This window comes from Macaca fascicularis, chromosome 5 (assembly GCF_037993035.2).
Source record: "Macaca fascicularis isolate 582-1 chromosome 5, T2T-MFA8v1.1".
NCBI classification, from domain to species: domain Eukaryota; kingdom Metazoa; phylum Chordata; class Mammalia; order Primates; family Cercopithecidae; genus Macaca; species Macaca fascicularis.
In genome coordinates this window covers 108631449-108652451 of record NC_088379.1, presented here as the reverse complement: position 1 = coordinate 108652451, position 21003 = coordinate 108631449, and the positions used below count along the sequence as shown (strand labels likewise).

Sequence of the window (21003 nt, the reverse complement as noted above, 5' to 3'; positions counted from 1 at the left end):
GCCGCGTCTCCTGCGTATTTCCATTTTTATTATAAGATATATTGTAGATGGGTACAGCAAACCACCATGGCACATGTATACCTATATAACAAACCTGCACATTCTGCACATGTATCCCAGAACTTAAAGTACAATAAATTTTTTAAAAGGAGTATTTTAAAGGATCAATCTACTATTTGACAGTCATGGAAATAGTGAATGGGAGTTAAAGGAAAAAAAAAATAAGCCAAAGAAAGAAGGGAGGAGGAAAGGGAAAAAGAAAGGAAAGAAAAGAAAAGGAAAAGGGAAATACAAGAAAAGAGACTAAATAAATAAATAAATAAGTGATTGACAGTCTGGGAGTTGGCAAATATGTATTCAGACAACACTGACAAAATAGGCCTCTTGCTAAAAATAGCAGAATGCACAAAGTACAGTAGCAGCCTGTCTGTCCTGAGAGGCTGGGGAGGTTTAGGAAAAGAGGTTGGGCAGGTTGGAGACAGATAAGTATGCAGTCAGTTTTTGCTTGGTGGAGAAAGTAATCATGGGTGATTCAGAAAAAGGAAGATACTTACATAATAATTGTTTTGTACTTTTTTTTTTGGTCTTCTATTACTTTCATAAAATTATCTTTGCATCAAAAGTTATTAACACTTTCAGGACTCCTTGTATGCCAAATTCTTTGAATTAGATTTCTTAATTTGTGATCACACTGGTAATTTATCTAGCACAATGAATTGAATGTGTGTCTTTATGTTTAAAGGGAAAAATAAAATTCAAAACAGCATATTTGATGTAATTTATGATTAGATAATAGAGAAATATCAATTTTAATATAATTTTTAGAAAGTAAAGCTTTGGCTGGTCATGGTGGCTCACGCCTGTAATCCCGGCACTTTGAGAGGCTGAGGCAGGTGGATCACGTGAGGTCAGGAGTTCAAGACCAGCCTGACCAACATGGAGAAACCCTGTCTCTACTAAAAAAAATAAATTAGCCGGGTATGGTGCCACATGCCTGTAATCCCAGCTACTCGGGAGGCTGAGACAGGAGAATCGCTTGAACCTGGGAAGCGGAGGTTGTGGTGAGCCGAGATCATGTCATTGCACTCCAGCCTGGGCAACAAGAACGAAACTCCATCTCAAAAAAAAAAAAAAATTCTTATTAGTGGAACTATGAAAAAAATACAATGACTCTAAACTCATATCTTACCACGCAGTAGATGTATATCAGAATTTAAGCAGCAGAGAAATCATTTTTAACTTTTTTAAAATTTTTTCTTATCAATAAACCATATGAGGTAAAAATACCAAGGCTTCCTAAAATGTACAAACCTCACCACAGCTTTACCACACTGTTTTGTTTTGGGTTTTGCTATTTTAAAATATAAAATAATTATTCAGTATAACTCATAATTATTTAACTATCAGCAATACTTTGTTATTTATATTAATAAATTCTGCTTCCTTTTGTGAGATTAATTACTCCATAGCTTTTGCCAGTCTGTTTCTGGGCATTTTACTATTTCTCTACTCAGAGTTGTAATTGCCCTTTATCTATCCTTCTTAATCAGAACATCCTTCCTTTATACCAGTGTTTAAAAAATAAATTTAATACTTAATTCAATTTAATATTCTAAATAAACATACATATATAATATAGTCAAGTTCTTTAGGAATATATGTGTGATTTTTCACATTTCTTTAATGTCCAAAAAGATATCCCACTGCATATATGTTTTCTGGTGAGGTTTTAATATACATATTGTTTATTATTCTTTTTTCCTGACACTAGTGCTTCTCAAATTATCTGTGATGAAGAAACAGATGTGTTTTTTTTGTTTTGTTTTTCTTTCTTTCTTTAAAAAAAAACTTTTATTTTGGGGTACATTTCAGGGGTACATGTTCAGGTTTGTTATATAGGTAAACTTGTGTCATGCGGGTTTGTTGTACAGATTATTTTGTCACCTAGGGACTAAGCTTAGTAGATTAGGACCCAATAGTTTTTGTTTTTAATTTCCCATTTGATGTAGACTGATACTTACTTTTTATAAGATACAGTGTCAGATTGCTACAGAACTTTGTAATCACTCTCCATTTCTGTGTTTGTCTTGTCACTGAGAACAAATCCTTGACACCAGCCAAGAGAGCCCCTGACCGAAAGCACAGGGAGTGTCCTTCCGGCTCCTTGCTTCCTGTCAGCATTCTGCTCACTAGACAAGTGCTTGAACCACCCCCTTCTCTTGTCTATTGATATTCAAGCAAAATCTCAATGCAAAAAGAGAATCCATGATGTAATTAGAGAAGAGAACGTGTTCTTTTTGCATATATCCTTAAAAAATCTTTCCTCAAAATGTCAAAAATTCTATTACCAGAAATGTTCTGATTTTCCTAGAATGCAAGAATTCCTGGGAGAACATCTTACAGATTGCAATATTCTTTCATGCTCACTAGTTCATTTTATTGTAACAAAACCTATGTATATTGGCAAGAGATAATTTTTTATCCCCATTTTACAGACAATAAAACTGACTTATAGGTTTAAAAAAATTATATTTTTATATATATATATAGAAAAAACAAGAAAACACTTGTGTTTTCTTCTTTCACCCATAATTACCATTTGCATATATCTTCTAATCTCCTATCCTTTTACATTCAACCTGCTTGTTTTATGTAAAGTTTGTTTCTTGTAGGCACCATATAGCTGAATCTTGTTTTTTTAAAGTCCTGTATGGTAATAGTTGCCTTTTGATTTTAGTGCATTCACATTTTACGTAATTATTGATATGGCTGGATTTGCATTTAACATTTCGTTATTTGTTTTCCATGTGTCATATCTTTTTGTTTTTCTTTTCTCACATTACTGCTTCTTTCATGTTAACCAAGTATTTTTAGTGCCCTATTTCAACTTCTCTGTTGATTTTTGCTATGGTTTCCAGCTTTTTGTTGTAGTGGTTTCTCTGGGGCTGTTTTTTTTTGGGTTTTTTTGTTTTTGTTTTTTTGTTTTTTGAGACAGTCTCGCTCTGTCGCCCAGGCTGGAGTGCAGTGGCATGATCTCGGCTCACAGCAAGCTCCACCTCCCGGGTTCACGCCATTCTCCTGCCTCAGCCTCCCAAGTAGCTGAGACTACAGGTGCCTGCCACCACGCCCAGTTAATTTTTTGTATTTTTAGTAGACACGGGGTTTCACCATGTTAGCCTGGATTGTCTCCATCTCTTGACCTCGTGATCTACCCGTCATGGCCTCCCAAAGTGCTGGGACTACAGGTGTGAGCCACTATGCCCGGCCTCTTTGGGGCTTATTATTTTAAGAGACAATGGCATGGTCATAGCTTATTGCAGCCTCATACTCCTGGGCTCAATCAGTCCTCTCACCTTTGCCTGTCAAGTAGCTGGGACTACAGGCATGTGTCATCACACCTGGGTAATTTTGCTTAAATTTTTTTAGAGACAGTTGTATTAGTCCATTCTTGCATTGTTTTCAAATACCTGAGACTCAATAATTTATGAGAGGTTTAATTGGCTCACAGTTCTGCAGGCTGTACAGGAAGCGTAGAGGCATCTGCTTCTGGGAAGCCTTCAGGAAGCTTACAATCGTGGCAGAAGGCAAATGCATGTCACATAGTGAAAGCAGGAGTAAAAGAGCAAGGGTCAGTGCCACACACTTTTAAATGAGATCTCACAAGAACTTACTCACTGTCACAAGGACAGCACTAAGAGGACGGTACTAACCATTCATGAGAAATCTGCCCCCATGATCTATTCACCTCCCAGCAGGACCCACCTCCAACTTTGGGAATTACAATTCACCATGAGATTTGGGCAGGGACACATATCCAAACTATATCAACAGAGTCTCATTGTGTTGCTTGGGCTAGTTTCAAACTCCTAGCCTCAAGCAATACTTCTATCTCAGCCTCCCAAGTGCCTTTGGGGATTATAATAATCAATCATCTTCACTTTTTACAATCTACTTTGGTTTAATAATTTTTACTTAATTCCAGTGTTATATAGCAACTTTGGTCCAATGTACCTCTTTTATGCTATAAACTCAGCAGTATTGGTATAGTTATTGCCTATAATAATCATATGGTTTTTTAAAAGAGATTAAATCAGAATACACACACACACACACACACATCTTTTATACTTACAAATTTATTTACCATTTCCAGTGCCACTTATTCCTTATAGGTTCAAGTTGCCATCTGGTGTCATATCCTTTTATCTTTATATATATATATATACTTTAAGTTCTAGGGCACATGTGCACAACATGCAGGTTTGTTACATATGTATACATGTGCCATGTTGGTGTCCTGCACCCATTAACTCATCATTTACGTTAGGTATTTCTCCTAATGCTATCCCTCCCCACTCCCCCCACCTCACGTCAGGCCCTGGTGTGTGATGTTCCCCACCCTGCATCCAAATGTTCTCATTGGTCAATTCCCACCTATGAGTGAGAACCTGCAGTGTTTGGTTTTCTGTCCTTTTATCTTAAAAGCATTTTCTTTAGTGTTTCTTTATCAAGGGTAAGTTCTCTTTATTTTTATTTATCTGGAAATGTCTTTATTTCAGCTTCATTTTTGAAGGATCATTTAACTGGATGCAGAATTCTTGATTGACAGTTATTTTTCCCTGCACTTTTGAAATGTTGCTTCATAAGCCTTCCTTTTTTTCAGATAAAAATGCCAGTATTGATCATATTATTGTTCTCCTGTATGTGATAAGTCATCTCTTGCTACTTTCATAATTTTTTTATTATCCTTGGTTTTCACCAATTTGATAATTATGGCTCTAGGTGTGAATCTCTTTGTGTTTATCCTACTTGAGATTTGTTGAACTTCTTATATCTGAAGATTAATGTTTTTCATAACATTTTTGAAGTTTTCAGACATGTTTTCAAATATTTTTCTGCCCCCTTATCTCTCTCTTCTCCTGGAATTCCCATTATGCATATGTTAGTGCTCTTGATGGTATCCCATAAGTTTCTGAGGATCTGTTTATTATCCTTTTTTCTTTTTGTTCTTCAGATTGATTAACCTCTATTGGTCTATCTTGAAGTTCACTGATACTTTCTTTCACAAGGTCAAATATGCTATTGAACCTCGCTAGTGATTTTTTCACTTTAATTGTTGTACTTTTCAATTCTAGATTTCTATTTTTAAATATGTTCTGTCTCCTTATTCATATTCTCTATTAGACAGAACATTATCATATTTTTAATTTGAATATATTTATAATATATACTTTGAAAATTTTCTAAATCTGATATCTGAATTCAGACAGTTTCTATTCACTGCTTTTTTTTCCAGAATATGAGCGATATTTTCCTGTTTCCTTACACGTCTAATAATTTTTAATTGAAAACTAAACACTTTAATTATACATTATAGCAAATCTGGATTTGGTTTTTATTTGTGATTGTTTTGTTGTTGTTATTGTTTTGGTAATTGGCCTATACTTGTACTGTGTAATCCTTCTGCCCAGTGGTTTTCAGCAGTGATGTCTTTTATATTGTGTTGTTGTTATTATTATTATTATTTTAGCCTGTCTTTCTAGGAATTTCCTTTGTGTCTGTTGCATAGCTTGATTTTGGAGAGACATGTTAAAGCTAGTAAGGCTTACACTCTCTGCCAAATAATCTGTGGGTGGGTGGGTGAATGCATTCAAAGTTGCAATTAATACTCAAGTCTCACTTCATTTTTACTTTTTGTCATACTCTCTTGAGTCTTTCCTACACTTCCATACTTTTCCAATCAGCCATATATGTGTGGAGAACTTATCTCAAACTGTCTATGACTCTCTCCTTTCCAGGATCTCTCATTTTTTTAAGTAATATTCAGGTTTTTAATTTATTATAGTGAAATGATACAAAGCAAAATTAGCAAAGGGAAAAAGGCGTATGTGGTAAAGTCTGGAGGAAACCAGGCACAAACTTCCCAGAATCACCTCCTGTGGAGTTACAAGGATGTGTTTTTCTTTCCCAGCATGAAATTTTGACAACACATGTGCAATGTCGTCTACCAGGACCAGAGTCTCATTAGAGACTAAGTACTCAGGATTTTATGGACATTACTCTCCTTCACATGTACCAGAATTCCAGACTCCCAGAAGGAAAGCAGCTGTTCAGAGTAAACCACAGTGTTTGTATAAACAGTTTAGGCACAGTGAGCCACTCTTCTCAGTGAGAGAATTGGAACTTGGAATTGGGAAACTCTAGCCTTGCATGTGGGTCTTTCTTTTCTTTCTTTCCTCTCTCTCTCTCTCTCTCTCTCTCTCTCTCTCTTTCTTTCTTGAATTCCAGGATACATGTACAGAACGTGCACCTTTGTTACATAGGTATACCTGTGCCATGGTGGTTTGCTGCACCTATTGACCCTCAGGATCTCTCATTTAAATTTTTGTCTTGTCTTCCACTTCCCCAACTGAGACTGCAACTTCAGACTAGTAAAGCTGCGATTCTCTCTGTTCATTCCCAAACCACTCTGCTATATTTAACTGGCAAAACCATTGATTTCTTCCCTCTACTCCATACCAAATCCACTCCTGCCCCCAGCCCTAACAGGAAAGCTGCTGGTTTTTACATCTAGCTTCATACTGGTAAAACTACAGTTTTTCCCAACTGAGCTTGGGGATGAAAAGAGGGATGGGAGTGTATTAGTCCGTTTTCATTCTGCTGATAAAGACATACCCAAGACTGGGAAGAAAAAGAGGTTTAATTGGACTTATAGTTCCAGATGACTGGGGAGGCCTCAGAATCATGACAGGAGGTGAAAGGCACTTCTTACATGGTGGCGGCAAGAGGAAGATGCAAAAGCAGAAACCCCTGATAAAGCCATCAGATCTTGTGAGGCTTATTCACTACCATGAGAACAGTATGGGGGGAACCACCCCCGTGATTCAATTATCTCCCACCAGGTCCCTCCCACAACACATGGGAATTATGGGAGTACAATTCAAGATGAGATTTGGGTGGGGACACAGAGCCAAACCACATTAGGGAGCATCCCCAGTCAGGAAGGGCTCAGACTTTTACCAATCCTACCAAAAACCCTAACACTTTAAGAATAAATGCTCTTAATTTGATAACTGTCTTTGATGAGTTTTCCGGGTACTAAAATGATTGTTTTTGGTATTTTGTGCAATTTTAGGGGGGAGTTTTGGTGTGGAAATAAATTGCCAACCTTTTCATGTCACCTCACAGCCTTATCTTTATATCTTCTGATTAACAATTTTCATTATTAATGTGTTACACAACCAATACTTGTTTAGACTAACCTACATTTTACCGATTACTTTGCACATTGATCCTTCCTTTTTGGTTCTATGTTATATTTCTAAAGCATATCTCTCAGTAGATTTTTCCCCAGTAAAAAATGGCATATGTTCTTAAATGTATTTGTTTGACAATATCTTTCATTTGTCTTTTGTTTGAGTGACAGTTAACTGGCTACAGAATTCAACATTGAATGACTTCTTTATCTCTGTACTTTGAAGATTTTAATTATCTTCCATCTTCTATTGTTGCTATTAAGAATTGAGAATCTGCTTTATTGTTTATTTCATTATGATTAATCTCTTTCTCTGTCTAGATTCTTTAAGATTTTATTTTTGCCTTTGGTAGTCTATAGTTTCTCAACATTTTATCTAAGTGTGTACTTTTACTTAATCCTGATTAGAACTCATTTGACTTCCTGTGTCCAAATCAATAAAAACCTTAATCAATTCTGTAAAATTTGAAGCCAGTTTTCTTCTCAAATATTGTATCTAGTTCATTCTTTCAATTATGTTTCTGAAACTACTATTAGTTGTGTTTTAGATATTTTCCATCATCTAAATCTCTCATTTTCCACCTCATTTTTTTATGCTATGCTCTTAAGTAATTTCCTCATATCTACCACTTTGCTGTGTTCTCCTTCAGCCATGTCTAGACTGCTATTTGGGGTACTTAGTGGGGTTTTTTAGTTGAGTAACTTTTAAAGTTTTTTCTAGATGTTCTATTTAATTATTTTGCAATACTTTCAAGTAGTTTTTTCTTCTCATGTCTCCAATTTTTAAAAAATTGTCTCTAGTCACTTTGAAAATACATATTTTATAGTGTCTATCTAGTGGTTCTATTAGCTGAGGTTTTTAGACATCTAATCCCATTCTTTGTTGTATCTGTTAACTTTTGCTCATGGGATATTTCTTCTTATTTTATTTTAAGTTCAGATTCACTTGGTTTTACCTTTGAGACTTTATGCGGTCTGGGATCAGGAGTGTCTATTAGAGATTTTTTGAATTAGCATCTACCAAGTGTTCTAGGGATACTTCTATGCAGGGACACTTTTATGGTAGGTTTAGAACTTTGGGATCCCTAACCTGTACATGTAATGTAAATTTGAGCCCTACACATAAGTTGGATGAGGCCAGTGTTGCATATGAATTCTCAAAAAAGACTTTGCCACCCAGAGACCAGCTAAGACAAACTGCCTTGTCTTCTCAGTTTGTCAGTAGGATGACATTTTCTGGTCCATTCTTTTTTCTTCTTCTTCTTCTTTTTCTTGAGATGGAGTTTTGCTCTTGTTGCCCAGGCTGGAGTGAAGTGGCGCCATCTCAGCTCACTACAATGTCCACCTCTTGGGTTCAAGCGATTCTCCTGCCTCAGCCTCCCAAGTAGCTGGGATTACAGGCATGCGCCACCAGGCCAGGCTAATTTTTTGTATTTTTAGTAGAGGTGGCATTTCACCATGTTGGTAAGGCTCATCTTGAACTCCTGACCTCAGGTGATCCACCTGCCTCTGCCTCCCAAAGTGCTGGGATCACAGGCATGAACCACCGCGCCCAGCCTCATCCGTTCTTTTAGTAAGAGTTTAGCCCTCCAAGGCTTCCAGTTTTGCAGGATGACAATAATCAGAGGGGAGCGGGGAAAGAAATTTTGTTCTAACTTTCTGCCTGGAGTAAGTAAAAATCCTCCTCTTTTACCCTGGCAAATTCTATACAGCCAGAAAGGGGTCATAGCTAAAAAATGCCTGTAAGTTGTTTTAAAAACATTAAAAGCATTACCTACTATGATTCATGGCAAATGATTTAATTAGCATGTGGAAATTTACCATGTTATTATCTGCCCTTTACAGAAACCTATGGATTCCTCTGTGAGTAGCACCTAGTTGCCAGAAACAAGATGTCTAGTAACTTCTACCTACTCATCTTATCTACCTCTACTTCCTACACATAATATAAGATACTTTATATTTATTCCCACAAAGTCTAGGTTCATTTCTTCTAGCCATTACCTTCTCTAATACATTTATGCCAAATATCAATTGAATTATCCTTTCAATACAAAGATTTAGTAGGTTCCTGTTAAAAGATTTGGCACCCTGACACTGTGATCTTCAATAACGTTGTGAATTCTTATCACAGACAATCATCCTCTTATTTTCCATCCTGATGAAAAAGCTATTTTAAAATACAAAATGAAGTAAATCTCATCATATTGCCATGATGTTCTTAACTATGATATATTATAATGGTTAGCATTTTCGAGAGTTCACATACAGGTTTTTTTTTATTCTTTTATTGAGACTGAGTCTCGCTCTGTCACCCAGGCTAGAGTGCAGTGGCGCAGTCTTGGCTCACTGCAACCTCCGCCTCCTGGGTTCAGGCGATTCTCCTGACTCAGCCTCCCATATAGCTGGGATTACAGGCACGCACCACCGCGTACAGCTAATTTTTGTATTTTTAGTAGAGATGGGGTTTCACTGTGTTGGCCAGGCTGGTCTCAAACTCCTGACCTCACGTGATCCAGCCTGCCTCAGCCTCCCAAAGTGCTGAGATTAAGGCGTGAACCACTGCACCTGGCCCAGATACAGGTTTTAAATATTTTTAAAGTAAAAACACTTTGTTTAAAACCTATCTCATAAATTGACAGGTTATTTGGAATATATGTTAAGCAGATATCTCTTTCCACCAAACTAGGAAGCAACGTTGATCTATACCATGTATCATTTTATAGAACTGGTTATTAGTATATATGATAAAAGATAATTGATCCTTTGTTTGTATATATCTATGTGTATGTAGATATATAGCTGTACTTTTTTTGTATTTCAGGAGTTATACTCTTTGTGATATGGTGTACGACCTGGTCAGTCTTAGGCTCTGAAGCTCTCCCTGGTGGAAATTTATTTGGATTGTTAATTATTTTTTATAGTGCCATTATTGGGGGAAAGATTTTACAACTCATTAGAATACCTTTAGTGCCTCCACTTCCACCTCTTCTTGGTAAGTATATAATTAGTTCTCTTTTCTTTATTATTGACTGTATGCAAATTTTGAATATTTTCTTGTTGAATTAGATATAATTCAGAAACATTTCAATGTAGTGTGTTTTATATAGTTTCTTCATATATGTATTTACTGTATGTGTGTGTGTATTTATTTTTCTCTCTGTCTACATATATACACACACAAGTTTTATCCAAAATTTATTTTTAAAATAAATTTAATATCCTCAGTATATTATTCCTGTTGCTTTATTGTTTAATAGAATCTTTAAAAATCTTAGATTCAAGGGGTACATGTGCAGGTTTGATACCTGGATATATTGCATAATGGTGAGGTTTGGGCTCTAGTGAACCCATCACCAAATAGGTAATACTATACCCAACAGGTAATTTTTCAACCTTAACCCTCCAACCCTCTCTCCTTTTGGACTCCCCAGTGTCTATTATTTCCATCTTTATGTCCATATGTACCCATTGTTTAGCTCCCACATATAAGTGAGAACACGTGGTATTTGATTTTTCTGTTTTTGAGTTATTTCACTTAGGATAATGATGTTCAGCTCTATCCATGTTGCTGCAAAGGAGATGATGTCATTCTTTTTTATGACTGCATAGTATTCCATGGTGTATATGTACCACATTTTCTTTATTTAGTCATTTAAGTTGATTCCATGTCTTTTTATTGTGAATAGTGCTACAGTGAACATATGTGTGTATGTGTCTTTGCAGAAGAATGATTCACACATTGAACCATCCTTGTATTTCTGGAGTAAAACCCACTTAACTGCATTATCTTTTTGATGTACTATTGAATTCATTTTGCTAGTTGAGAATTTTTGCATCTACGTTCATCAGCAATATTGGCCAGTAGTGTGGTGTGTGTGTGTGTGTGTGTGTGTGTGTGTGTCTTTGCCTGATTTTGGTATAATTGTGATACTAGATTCATAGAATGTGTTAGGGAGGAATCCCTCCTTGATTTTTTGGAATAAGTCTCAGTCACCTGTGACCCTGAACTAGAATAAGTGGATTTTACAATGAATAAATGAATGAATACAAATTATTGTAAAACAAAATTTTGTTAAGTATATGATAACCATACAAATGCATGACAATAAACAATGTGATATGAAAGCTCTCAGCCAGCCTACCATATTTGTGATTGTTTTTGAACTGCATAGTGGGAGGAGGTGCTCCTTACAATTTTCACTTTGTAAGCATTTATTCTTTGATTTTAACCATCACCACTATAACCATCATCACTTGTGGATTCACCAAAAATTAGGTAAATAATTATCTTATTTGTTTTTATAAAACTCTAAGATGTATGTAGAGCTCATATTTCTTTCATTGTTTAATACTAGAAGTGTTTTTGGATCTTTATTTAGAAGTTTGGTGATGTTTTGTGACCAAAAATATGCTATAGGAAATTGACTCTTGTTTATATCATTTAGCCTATGCTAAAATTGGTTTTGTTATATACCATTTTACTCAAAGTTGCCATTTCCAATAACCTATAGACAATGTTAAGTGAGAACTTACTGTATTCAAATATATCTAAATATTCAGTACAGTGGGCCAGGCACGGTGACTCATGCCCATAATCGCAGCAATTTGGGAGGCCAAGGCAGGAGGATCGCCTGAGCCCAGGAGTTCAAAACCAGCCTGGGCAAAATAGCAGACCTCGTCTTTATAAAATATTAAAAATTTTTCTGGGTCTCAGCTACTCAGGAGGCTAAGGCAAGAAGATCACTTGAGCTCAGGAGGTTAAGCCTACAGTGAGCCATGTTTGCATCACTGCACTCAGCTTGGACAACAGAATGAGACCCTGTCCCAAAAAAATAAATATATATTCAGTACATTGTCAGCAGATATAATCTCTACATCTTACCTCTGCTGTCGCTTCTGTATCCACAATTTTCTTGCAGCACCTTCTAAGTATTTATTGAATCATTTTCCTCCTCTCCAAACTTTCTCTTTTGCTCTAGCTTAGGCTATTTGTTTCCAACTTTTGCGTGGACTGTGGCAGAGCCTTCAAATTGGTCTCTGTCTCCAGTTTTATCCCTAACTAATTCACCAAGACCCTCACATAAAAAAACACCAGACTCATTGTTACTTTCTGCCTAAAACCTTCCCGTGGTGCCTTACTTTGCCAAAGTTGGGGGAGACCTTTCTATGATCTGGCCCACCAAGCTCATTCTCCTCCCTCTTTTCCTTGCCGTGTATGTTCCAGCAACACTAAATTACTTGTTGAACCCCATTTAGATGTATGGTTTCTTATCGCCATGGCTTTATTCATGCTGCCTTCTCTACTTGCTTGTAACCTGCACTTTACCAACATAATGAGAGACATAGTACATTAGAAAAGAAAGTAAATGTTTCTGTTTTCTTTCTCAGAAAAATGAACTGTCGTGTATCTTTATTTTCTTTCTTTTAAGGGATGTTACTGGCTGGTTTTACAATTAGGAATGTTCCATTCATCAGTAAACATGTCCATGTTCATAACACGTGGTCTTCAATTTTAAGAAGCACTGCCCTTACCGTTATTCTAATACGAGCTGGGCTTGGACTCGATCCACAGGTAGATTTACAATTACAAATTGAGTAAGGTTATTTCAAATATTAGAGGATGGTGAGAAACAAAAGAAGCAAAAATTTTATTTACCTGTTCCAAGTGGAGTCTGTAAACAAACTTAAGATAAAGAAAAAAAGACCAGGCATGGTGACTCACGCCTGTAATCTACAAAAATCAGTCAGGTGTGGTGGCATGCACCTGTAATCCCAGCTACTAGAGAGGCTGAGGCAAGGGAATTGCTTGAACCTGAGCGACGGAGATTGCAGTGAGCCAAGATAGTGCCACTGCACTCCAGCCTGGGGACACAGCAAGACTCCGTCTCAAAAAAGCAAAACAAAACAGACAAACAAACAAAGAAAAAAAAAAGAAGAAGAAAAAAGACTGTGTAGAAATATTGGCACCTTAATTTCTAATAAATAGCCATCATTATCACTGATATGAAGGGAACTGACTGTGTTGTAAAGTCTTTATTAGCAATCACCTGTAATCATTTGCACAGAGATAAATGTCTCTTATGTAGCACCTATATTATTTGGGAGGCTCTTCTATGGAGAACTATGTACTCTTCAGTTAACAGGATAAGAAAAGCCTTATAAAAGTCTTTTTCTTTTTTTAGGGAGATTAAGGATTTCAGTAACTTTTTTATGATGTTTTCTCCACAGGATTATGTTCCTGATTATCTCTGCATTATTGTAAAATCTAACCTTTTAAAGCATTTCTTTAAATATTACAATCTAGGGATCATAAATCCCATCTTTAAGATGACTATTCATGAATATGACAGCTACTCAAATAAATGTGGCAAATGTGGTTTAATAGAAATAGCTCAAGAGCATAAATAATTATAGCCATTGAGATTATATTCTCCAGTTGAAAGTATGAACCAAGGAGAAAATTGAAAAGTTCTCCCTTTTAAAATGAAGTATGCAGTTTTTAAGTTATTTTCTTTGGCATGTTGGCATTCTATTTATAATTATTAAGTTAATCAAACAGTTCATATCAAAAAATTAACTAATGGGAAAACACTAATAGGACACTATTTATACTATTTATTAGGAAAGTTCAGGAAGGTAGCAACAGCTATTTAATCACAGTAAAATTCATCTTTTAATAATTAAAATGCAATAATATTTTATAAAAGATGAAATTGTTTATAATCCAACCTATGATGACATATAAAATGTAATAGAGTTCCAAGTCCAGTGGGACAATCTGTTCAAATGAGATTTTGTTTAGTGAAAGCTTCTTATGAAAAAAGACTTTATAGTTCAATATTTCTTTAAATAATTTTCTTGTTGGCCATTGTAAATGTACCTAAGTGTGACTGTTTTGTATTTCAGGCTTTGAGACACTTGAAGGTGGTTTGTTTCAGATTGGCTGTAGGTCCATGCCTTATGGAAGCTAGTGCAGCTGCTGTTTTTTCCCACTTCATTATGAAATTTCCCTGGGAATGGGCATTTCTATTAGGGTAATTTCTTTCTCATTTTTTCTTATGAAAATATTCAATTAAGGATGCTTGTTTAAAACCGTTAAAATATTCAGAATGTTGTATAGAAAATCTCTATTAAAATTCTTTTCACAGTATTGGAAACCTTGGAAAACAGTTGATTAAAAGCAGAGCCATGTCCCAAATTGTATGAAATTTTTAACAAACATTCATAGCCCCTAAATGTTTATCATCAAGAAAATTCACATGATCAATTTATTCCTTTTCATCTGTATTATAACATATCTGTATGTTTTAATCTATCTAATGGCCTCTTCCTCATAGCTATATGTAAATACAGTTGCACATTTTATACATATGTATGTGTGTATGTATAATTTGAGAAGCATTTTATATAGACATAGGTTTATAAATATAAACTCTCCCATTTTAAAGCAAGCAAGCAAACAAACAAAAACTCTTGCCGTATGTCCAATGCCCCATCCATCTTTATCTACCATCCATTTACCTGATGTTTGAATTCCTCAAAATAAGTCTGTAACTACTGTCTCTAGATCCTAACTCCTTTTCATTTCTTAAATCATCAACTTTTGTCTCTGCTTCTCCATTCCAATGACATTCATAGCAAAATTCATCCATTATATAGTTACTACAAAATCTAGTGAATTTTTAAATTAATGTTTATGATAAAATACCCAAATGCACTTTTATTTTAAAAATTAGAACTTTATAAATAAAGGAGGAATGACCTTTGACTATGCCTTCAAATCATAATGCCCATAACTCTACCCAAAGCGAGAACTCTTAGGAGTTTTTTTCTTCTCCAATTTTTATTTTGGCTCAAGGGGTACATGAACAGGTTTGTTATATTGATAAATTGCATGTTACAGGGGTTTGGTATGCAGATTATTTTGTCACCCAGGTAATAAGTATAATACCCAATAGGTAGTTTTTCTATTCTCACCCTCCTTCCACCCTCCATCCTCAAATTCACCTAGTGACGATTGTTCCTTTCTTTCTGTCCATGTGTACTCAGTGTTTAGCTCCCACTTGTAAGTGAGAATATGGGATATTTGGTTTCCCATTCCTGTGTTAATTCACTTAGGATAATGGCCTCAACTCCATCCACTTTGCTCCAAAGGACATGATCTTGTACTTTCTTGTGACTGTGTATTATTCTATGGTATATATGTGCCACATTTTCTTTATCCAGTTCACCATTGATAGGCATTTAGGTTGATCTCATGTCTTTTTTTTTTCCAATAGTTTTTAAGGAATAGGTGATGTTTGGTTACATGGAAAATATTTTTAGTGGTAATTTCTGAGATTTTGGTGCACCCATCACCAGAGCAGTGTACACTGCACCCAAGGTGTAGTCTTTATCCCTCACCCCCCTCCTAACCTTCCCACTAAGTCCCCAAAGTCCATTGTATCATTATTATGCTTTTGCATCCTCATAGCATAACTCTCACTTGTAAGTCAGAACATACAATGTCTGGTTTTTTTCATTCCTGAATTACTTCACTTAGAATAATAGTCTCTGATTCCTTCCAAGTTGCTGGGAATGCAATTATTTCATTCCTTTTTATGGCTGAGTAGTATTCCAGTATGACTGAGTAGTATATATATACACACACACACCACATTTTCTCTATGCATTCATTGATTGATGGGCATTTGAGCTAGTTCCATATTTTTCACAATTGCAAATTGTGCTGCAATAAACGTGTGTGCAAGTGTTTTTTTTCATATAATGACTTCTTTTCCTCTGGGTAGATACCCAGTATTGTGACTGCTAAATCAAATGGTAGATCTACTTTTAATTATTTAAGAAATCTTCATACTCTTTTCCATTGTGGTTGGACTAGTTTACATTCCCCCGAGCAGTGTAAAAGTGTTCCCTTTTTACCACATCCATGGCAACATCTATTATTTTTATTTTCTGATTATGGCTATTCTTGGAAGAGTGAGATGGTATCACGTTGTGGTTTTGTTTGCATTTCCCTGATAATTACTGACATTGAGGATTTTTTCATGTTTCTTGGCCATTTGTGTATCTTCTTTTGGAAAGTGTCTATTCATGTCCTTAGCCTGCTTTTTGATAGGATAATTTGTTTTTTTCTTGCTGATTTGTTTGAGTTCCTTTTAGATTCTGGATATTAGTACTTTGTTGGATGCATAGTTTGTAAAGATTTTCTCCCACTCTATAGGTTGTCTTTTTACTTCTGCTGATTATTTCTTTTGCTGTGCAGAAGCTTCTTAGTGTAATTAAGTCCCATCTATTTATCTTTGTTTTTGTTGCCTTTGCTTTTGCATTCTTGGTCATGAAGTCTCTGCCTAAGCCAATGTCTAGAAGGGTATTTCCAAGGTTACTTTCTAGAATTTTTATAGTTTCAGGTGTTAGATTTAAGTCTTTGATCCATCTTGAGTTGATTTTTGTATAAGGTGAGAGATGAGGATCCAGTTTTATTCTTCTACATATAGCTAGCCAATTATCCCAGCACCTTTTGTTGAATAGGGTGTCCTTTCTCAACTTAATGTTTTTGTTTCCTTTGTTAAAGATCAGTTGGCTTAAGTATTTGGTTTTATTTCTCAGTTCTCTATTCTGTTCCATTGGTCTATGTGCCTATTTTTATACCAGTATTATGTTGTTTTGGTGACTGTAGCCTTATAGTATAGTTTGAAGTCAAGTAATATGATGTAACCACGTTTGTTCTTTTTGCTTAGTCTTGCTTTGGTTATGCAGGCTATTTTTGGGTTCTGCATGAATTTTAGGATTGCTTTTTCTAGTTCAGGGAAGAATGATGATATAGACTGCTTTTGGCAGTAAGGTCATTTTCACAATATTGATTCTACCTATCCATGAGCATGTGATGTGTTTCTATTTGCGTAATCTATGATTTCTTTGTACAGTGTTTTGTAGTTTTCACTGTAGAGGTCTTTCACCTCCTTAGTTAGGTATATTCCTAAGTTTGTTTGCCTAGGGTTTTTTTCTTTTTTCTTTTTTTTTTTTTTTTTTTGTTCATTTGTTTGTTTTACAGCTATTGTAAAAGGGGTTGAGATCTTGATTTAATTATCAGCTCAGTCACCATTGGTGTATACCAGTGCTACTGATTTGTGTACGTTGATTTTGTATACTGAAACTTTACTGAATTCATTTATCAGATCTAGGAGCTTTTTGGATGAGTCTTTAGGGATTTCTCATTATGTGATCATATCATCACGAACAGCAACAGTTTTACTTCCTCTTTACTGATTTGGATGCCCTTTATTTCTTTCTCTTGTCTGATTGCTCTGGCTAGGACTTCCAGTACTATGTTGAATAGAAGTGGTGAAAGTGGGCATCCTTGTCTTGTTCCAGTTCTCAGGGGAATGCTTTCAACTTTTCCCCGTTCAGTATAATGTTGGCTGTGGGTTTTTCATAGATAGCTTTTATGACCTTAAGGTATGTCCCTTCTATGCCAGCTTTGCTGAGGGTTTTAATCATAAAGGGATGGTGGATTTTGTCAAATGCTTTTCTGCATCTATTAAGGTGATTATGTGGTTTTTGTGTGTTTTTTATTTGTGTTAGTTTTTCTTTTTTTTTTTGTTTGTTTTTATTGTTTGTTTGTTTGTTTGTTTTTTGTTTGTTTGTTTTGAGATGGGGTCTTGCTCTCTTGTGCAGGCTGGAGTACAATGGCCCAATCTCAACTCACTCAACCTCTGCCTCCCAGGTTCAAGCAATTCTTGTGCCTCAGCCTTCCAAAGACCTGGGAGTAGCTCACCAAGCTTGACAGCATCTATTTCTTTTTGACTTTTTAATAATAGCCATTCTACCTCCAGTGAGAGTGTATCTCATTGTAGTTTTGTTTTGCATTTCTCTAATGATTAGTGATGTTGAATATTTTTCCATATAAGTGTTGACTTTGTGTTTGTCTTCTTTTGAGAAGTGTCTGGTCCTGTCCTTTGCCCATTTCATGGGGTTGTTAGGTTTTTGCTTGTTGATTTTTCTAAGTTCTTTTTGGATTCTGGATATTAGACTTTTGTCGAATGAATGGTTTGCAAATATTTTCTCCCATTCCATAGGTTGTTTGTTGATGATTTCTTTTGCTGTGCAGAAGCTCTTTAGTTTAATTAGGTGACATTTGTCAATTTTTGTTTTTGTTGCAATTGCTTTTGGCATCTTTGTCATAAAGCGTTTTCCAGAATTGAAATTTCCTAGGATATGTCCAGAACAGCCTGTGTCCAGAATGGTATTTCTTAGGATGTCTTCCAGAATTTTTATAGTTGTGGGTTTTACATTTAAGTTTTTAATCTATCTTGAGTTGATTTTAGTAAACAGTGAAACATATGGAGTCCAGTTTCAATTTTATGCATATGGCTCGCCAGTTATCCCAGCACAATTTCCGAGTAGGGATTCCTTTCCCCATTGCTTGTTTTTGTCAAGTTTGTTGAAGAGTAGATGGCTATAGGTGTGCAGCTTTATTTCTGCATTCTGTAACCTGTTCCACTGGTCTATGTCTGTTTTAGTTCCAGTACCATGCTGTTTTGGTTACTGTATCATTGTACTGCAGTTGGAAGTCAGGTAGTGTGATGCTTTCAGCTTTGTTCTTTTTGCTTAGGATTTCTTTGGCTATTTGGGCTTTTTTTTTTTTTTGGCTCCAAATGAATTTTAGAATGCTTTTTTTAATCCTGTGAAAAATGTCATTGGTAGTACAATAAGAATAGCATTTACTCTGTAAATAGCCTTGGGCAGTATGGCCATTTGAACAGTATTGTTTCTTCCTATCTGTGATCATGGAATGTTTTCCTTTTGTTTGTGTTGTCTCTGATTTCTTCGAGCACTTGTTTGTAATTTTCATTGTAGAGATATTTCACCTCACTCCTTAGCTGTATTCCAAGGTATTTTGTGGTTTTTTGTGGCTGTTGTGAATGGGATTGCATTCTTGATTTGGCTCTCAGCTTGGATGTTGTCAGTGTGTAGAAATGCTACAGATTTTTGTACATTGATTTTTGTATCCTGAAACTTTGCTGAAGTTGTTTGTCAGATCTGGGAGCTCTTGAGGGGCTACTAAGGGCTTTTCTTGGTATAAAAGTGTTTCACCTATGAAGAGGCATAGTTTGATTTCCATTCTTCCTACTTAGATGTCTGTGTTTCTTTCTCTTGCCTGATTGCACTGGCTAGGACATCCAGCACTATGTTGAATAGGAGTAGTGAGAGTGGGCATCCTAGTCTTGTTCCGGTTCTCAAAGGGAATATTCCAGCTTTTTCCCATTCAGTATGAAGTTGTCTCTGGGTTTGTCATAAATGACTCCAATTATTTTGAGGTATGCTCCTTCAGTAACTCATTTGTTGAGAGTTTATATCATGAAGAGATGTTTTCATTTTTAGTTATATTATATGATGAATCACATTTATTGATTTGTATATGTTGAACCAAACTTGCATCCCAGGGATAAAGCTTACTTGATCATAGTGGACTAGCTTTTTGATGTGCTGCTGGATTCAATTGGCTTGTATTTTGTTGAGGATTTTTGTATCTATGATCATCAGTGATATTGGCCTGAAGTTTTCTTTTTTGTTGTGTCTCTGCCAGGTTTTCATATCTGAATGATACTGGCCTCATAAAATGAGTTAGGGAGGGACCCCTCCTCCTCATGTTTTTTGGAATAATTTCAGTAGCATTGGTACCAGTTCTTCTTTACACTTCTGGTAGAATTTGTCTGTGAATCTGTCAGGTCCTGGGCTTTTTTTTTTTTTTTTTTTTTTTTTTTTTGCTCAGAGATTTTTTTATTACTCATTCAGTTTCAGAACTCATTTTTGATTTGTTCAGGATTTCAATTTCTTCCTAGTTCAATCTTGGGAGGTTGTATGTTTCCAGAAATTTACCCATTTCTTGTAGGTGTTCTACTTTGTTTGCATAAAGATGTTCGTCATAGTCTCTGAGAGTTTTTTGTATTTCTATGTGGTTGGCGGTAATGTCCACTTTGCCATTTATGATTATGTTTTTTGGATCTTCTCTTTTTTTTTTTTCCTTTATTGGTCTAGCTAGTGACGTATCAAATTTATTTATTCTTTCAAAGAAACAACTTTTAGTTTCATTTATCTTTTGTATGGATTTTCATGACTCAATTTCATTCCATTCTGCTCTGATTTTAGTTATTTCTTTTCTTCTGCTAGCTTTGGGTTGGTTTCCTCTTGTTTTCCTATTTCCTTTATGTATGATAGTAGGTTGTTAATTTAAGATCCTTCTAACTTTTCAATGTGGGCATTTAGCACTATAAACTTTTCCCTTAACACTACTTCTCCTGTGTCTTAGAGAGCCTAATATGTTGTATCTTTGTTTTTATTAGATTCAAAGAATTTATTGGTTTCTGCCTTAATTTCATTGTTTACCCAAAAGTCATTCAGGCACAGATTGTTTAATTTCCATGTAATTGTATGGTTTTGAGAGTTCTTCTTAGTGTTGACTTCTATTTTTATTGCACTGTGCAGTCCAAAAGTGTGGCTGGTATGATTTCAGGGTTTTTAAAATTTATTGAAAATGATTTTACAAACTGATAGTGTGATCAATTTTACAATATATGCCATGTACAGATGAGAGGAATATATATTCTGTTGTTGTTAGGTGGAGTGTTCTGTAGATAGCTGTTAGGTCCATTTAGGGTGGAGTGTTCTGTAGATGCCTGTTAGGTCCATTTAGCCAAGTGATGACTTCAGGTCTGGAATATCTTTGTTCATTTTCTGTCTCT

General features: G+C 35.5%; 1 protein-coding gene across 2 annotated transcripts in view; it reads left to right on the top strand.

Annotated features, from left to right (window-relative positions):
- Positions 1–21003, top strand: part of SLC9B1 (solute carrier family 9 member B1) — a 122119-nt gene that overhangs the window by 63994 nt on the left and 37122 nt on the right. For both annotated transcript variants that reach the window (XM_005555564.5, XM_065545283.2), the window contains 3 exons: positions 10080–10250; positions 12688–12830; positions 14165–14292. In XM_005555564.5, coding sequence (XP_005555621.1) covers positions 10080–10250; positions 12688–12830; positions 14165–14292 — 442 coding nt within the window. The remainder of the gene's footprint in view (positions 1–10079; positions 10251–12687; positions 12831–14164; positions 14293–21003) is intronic.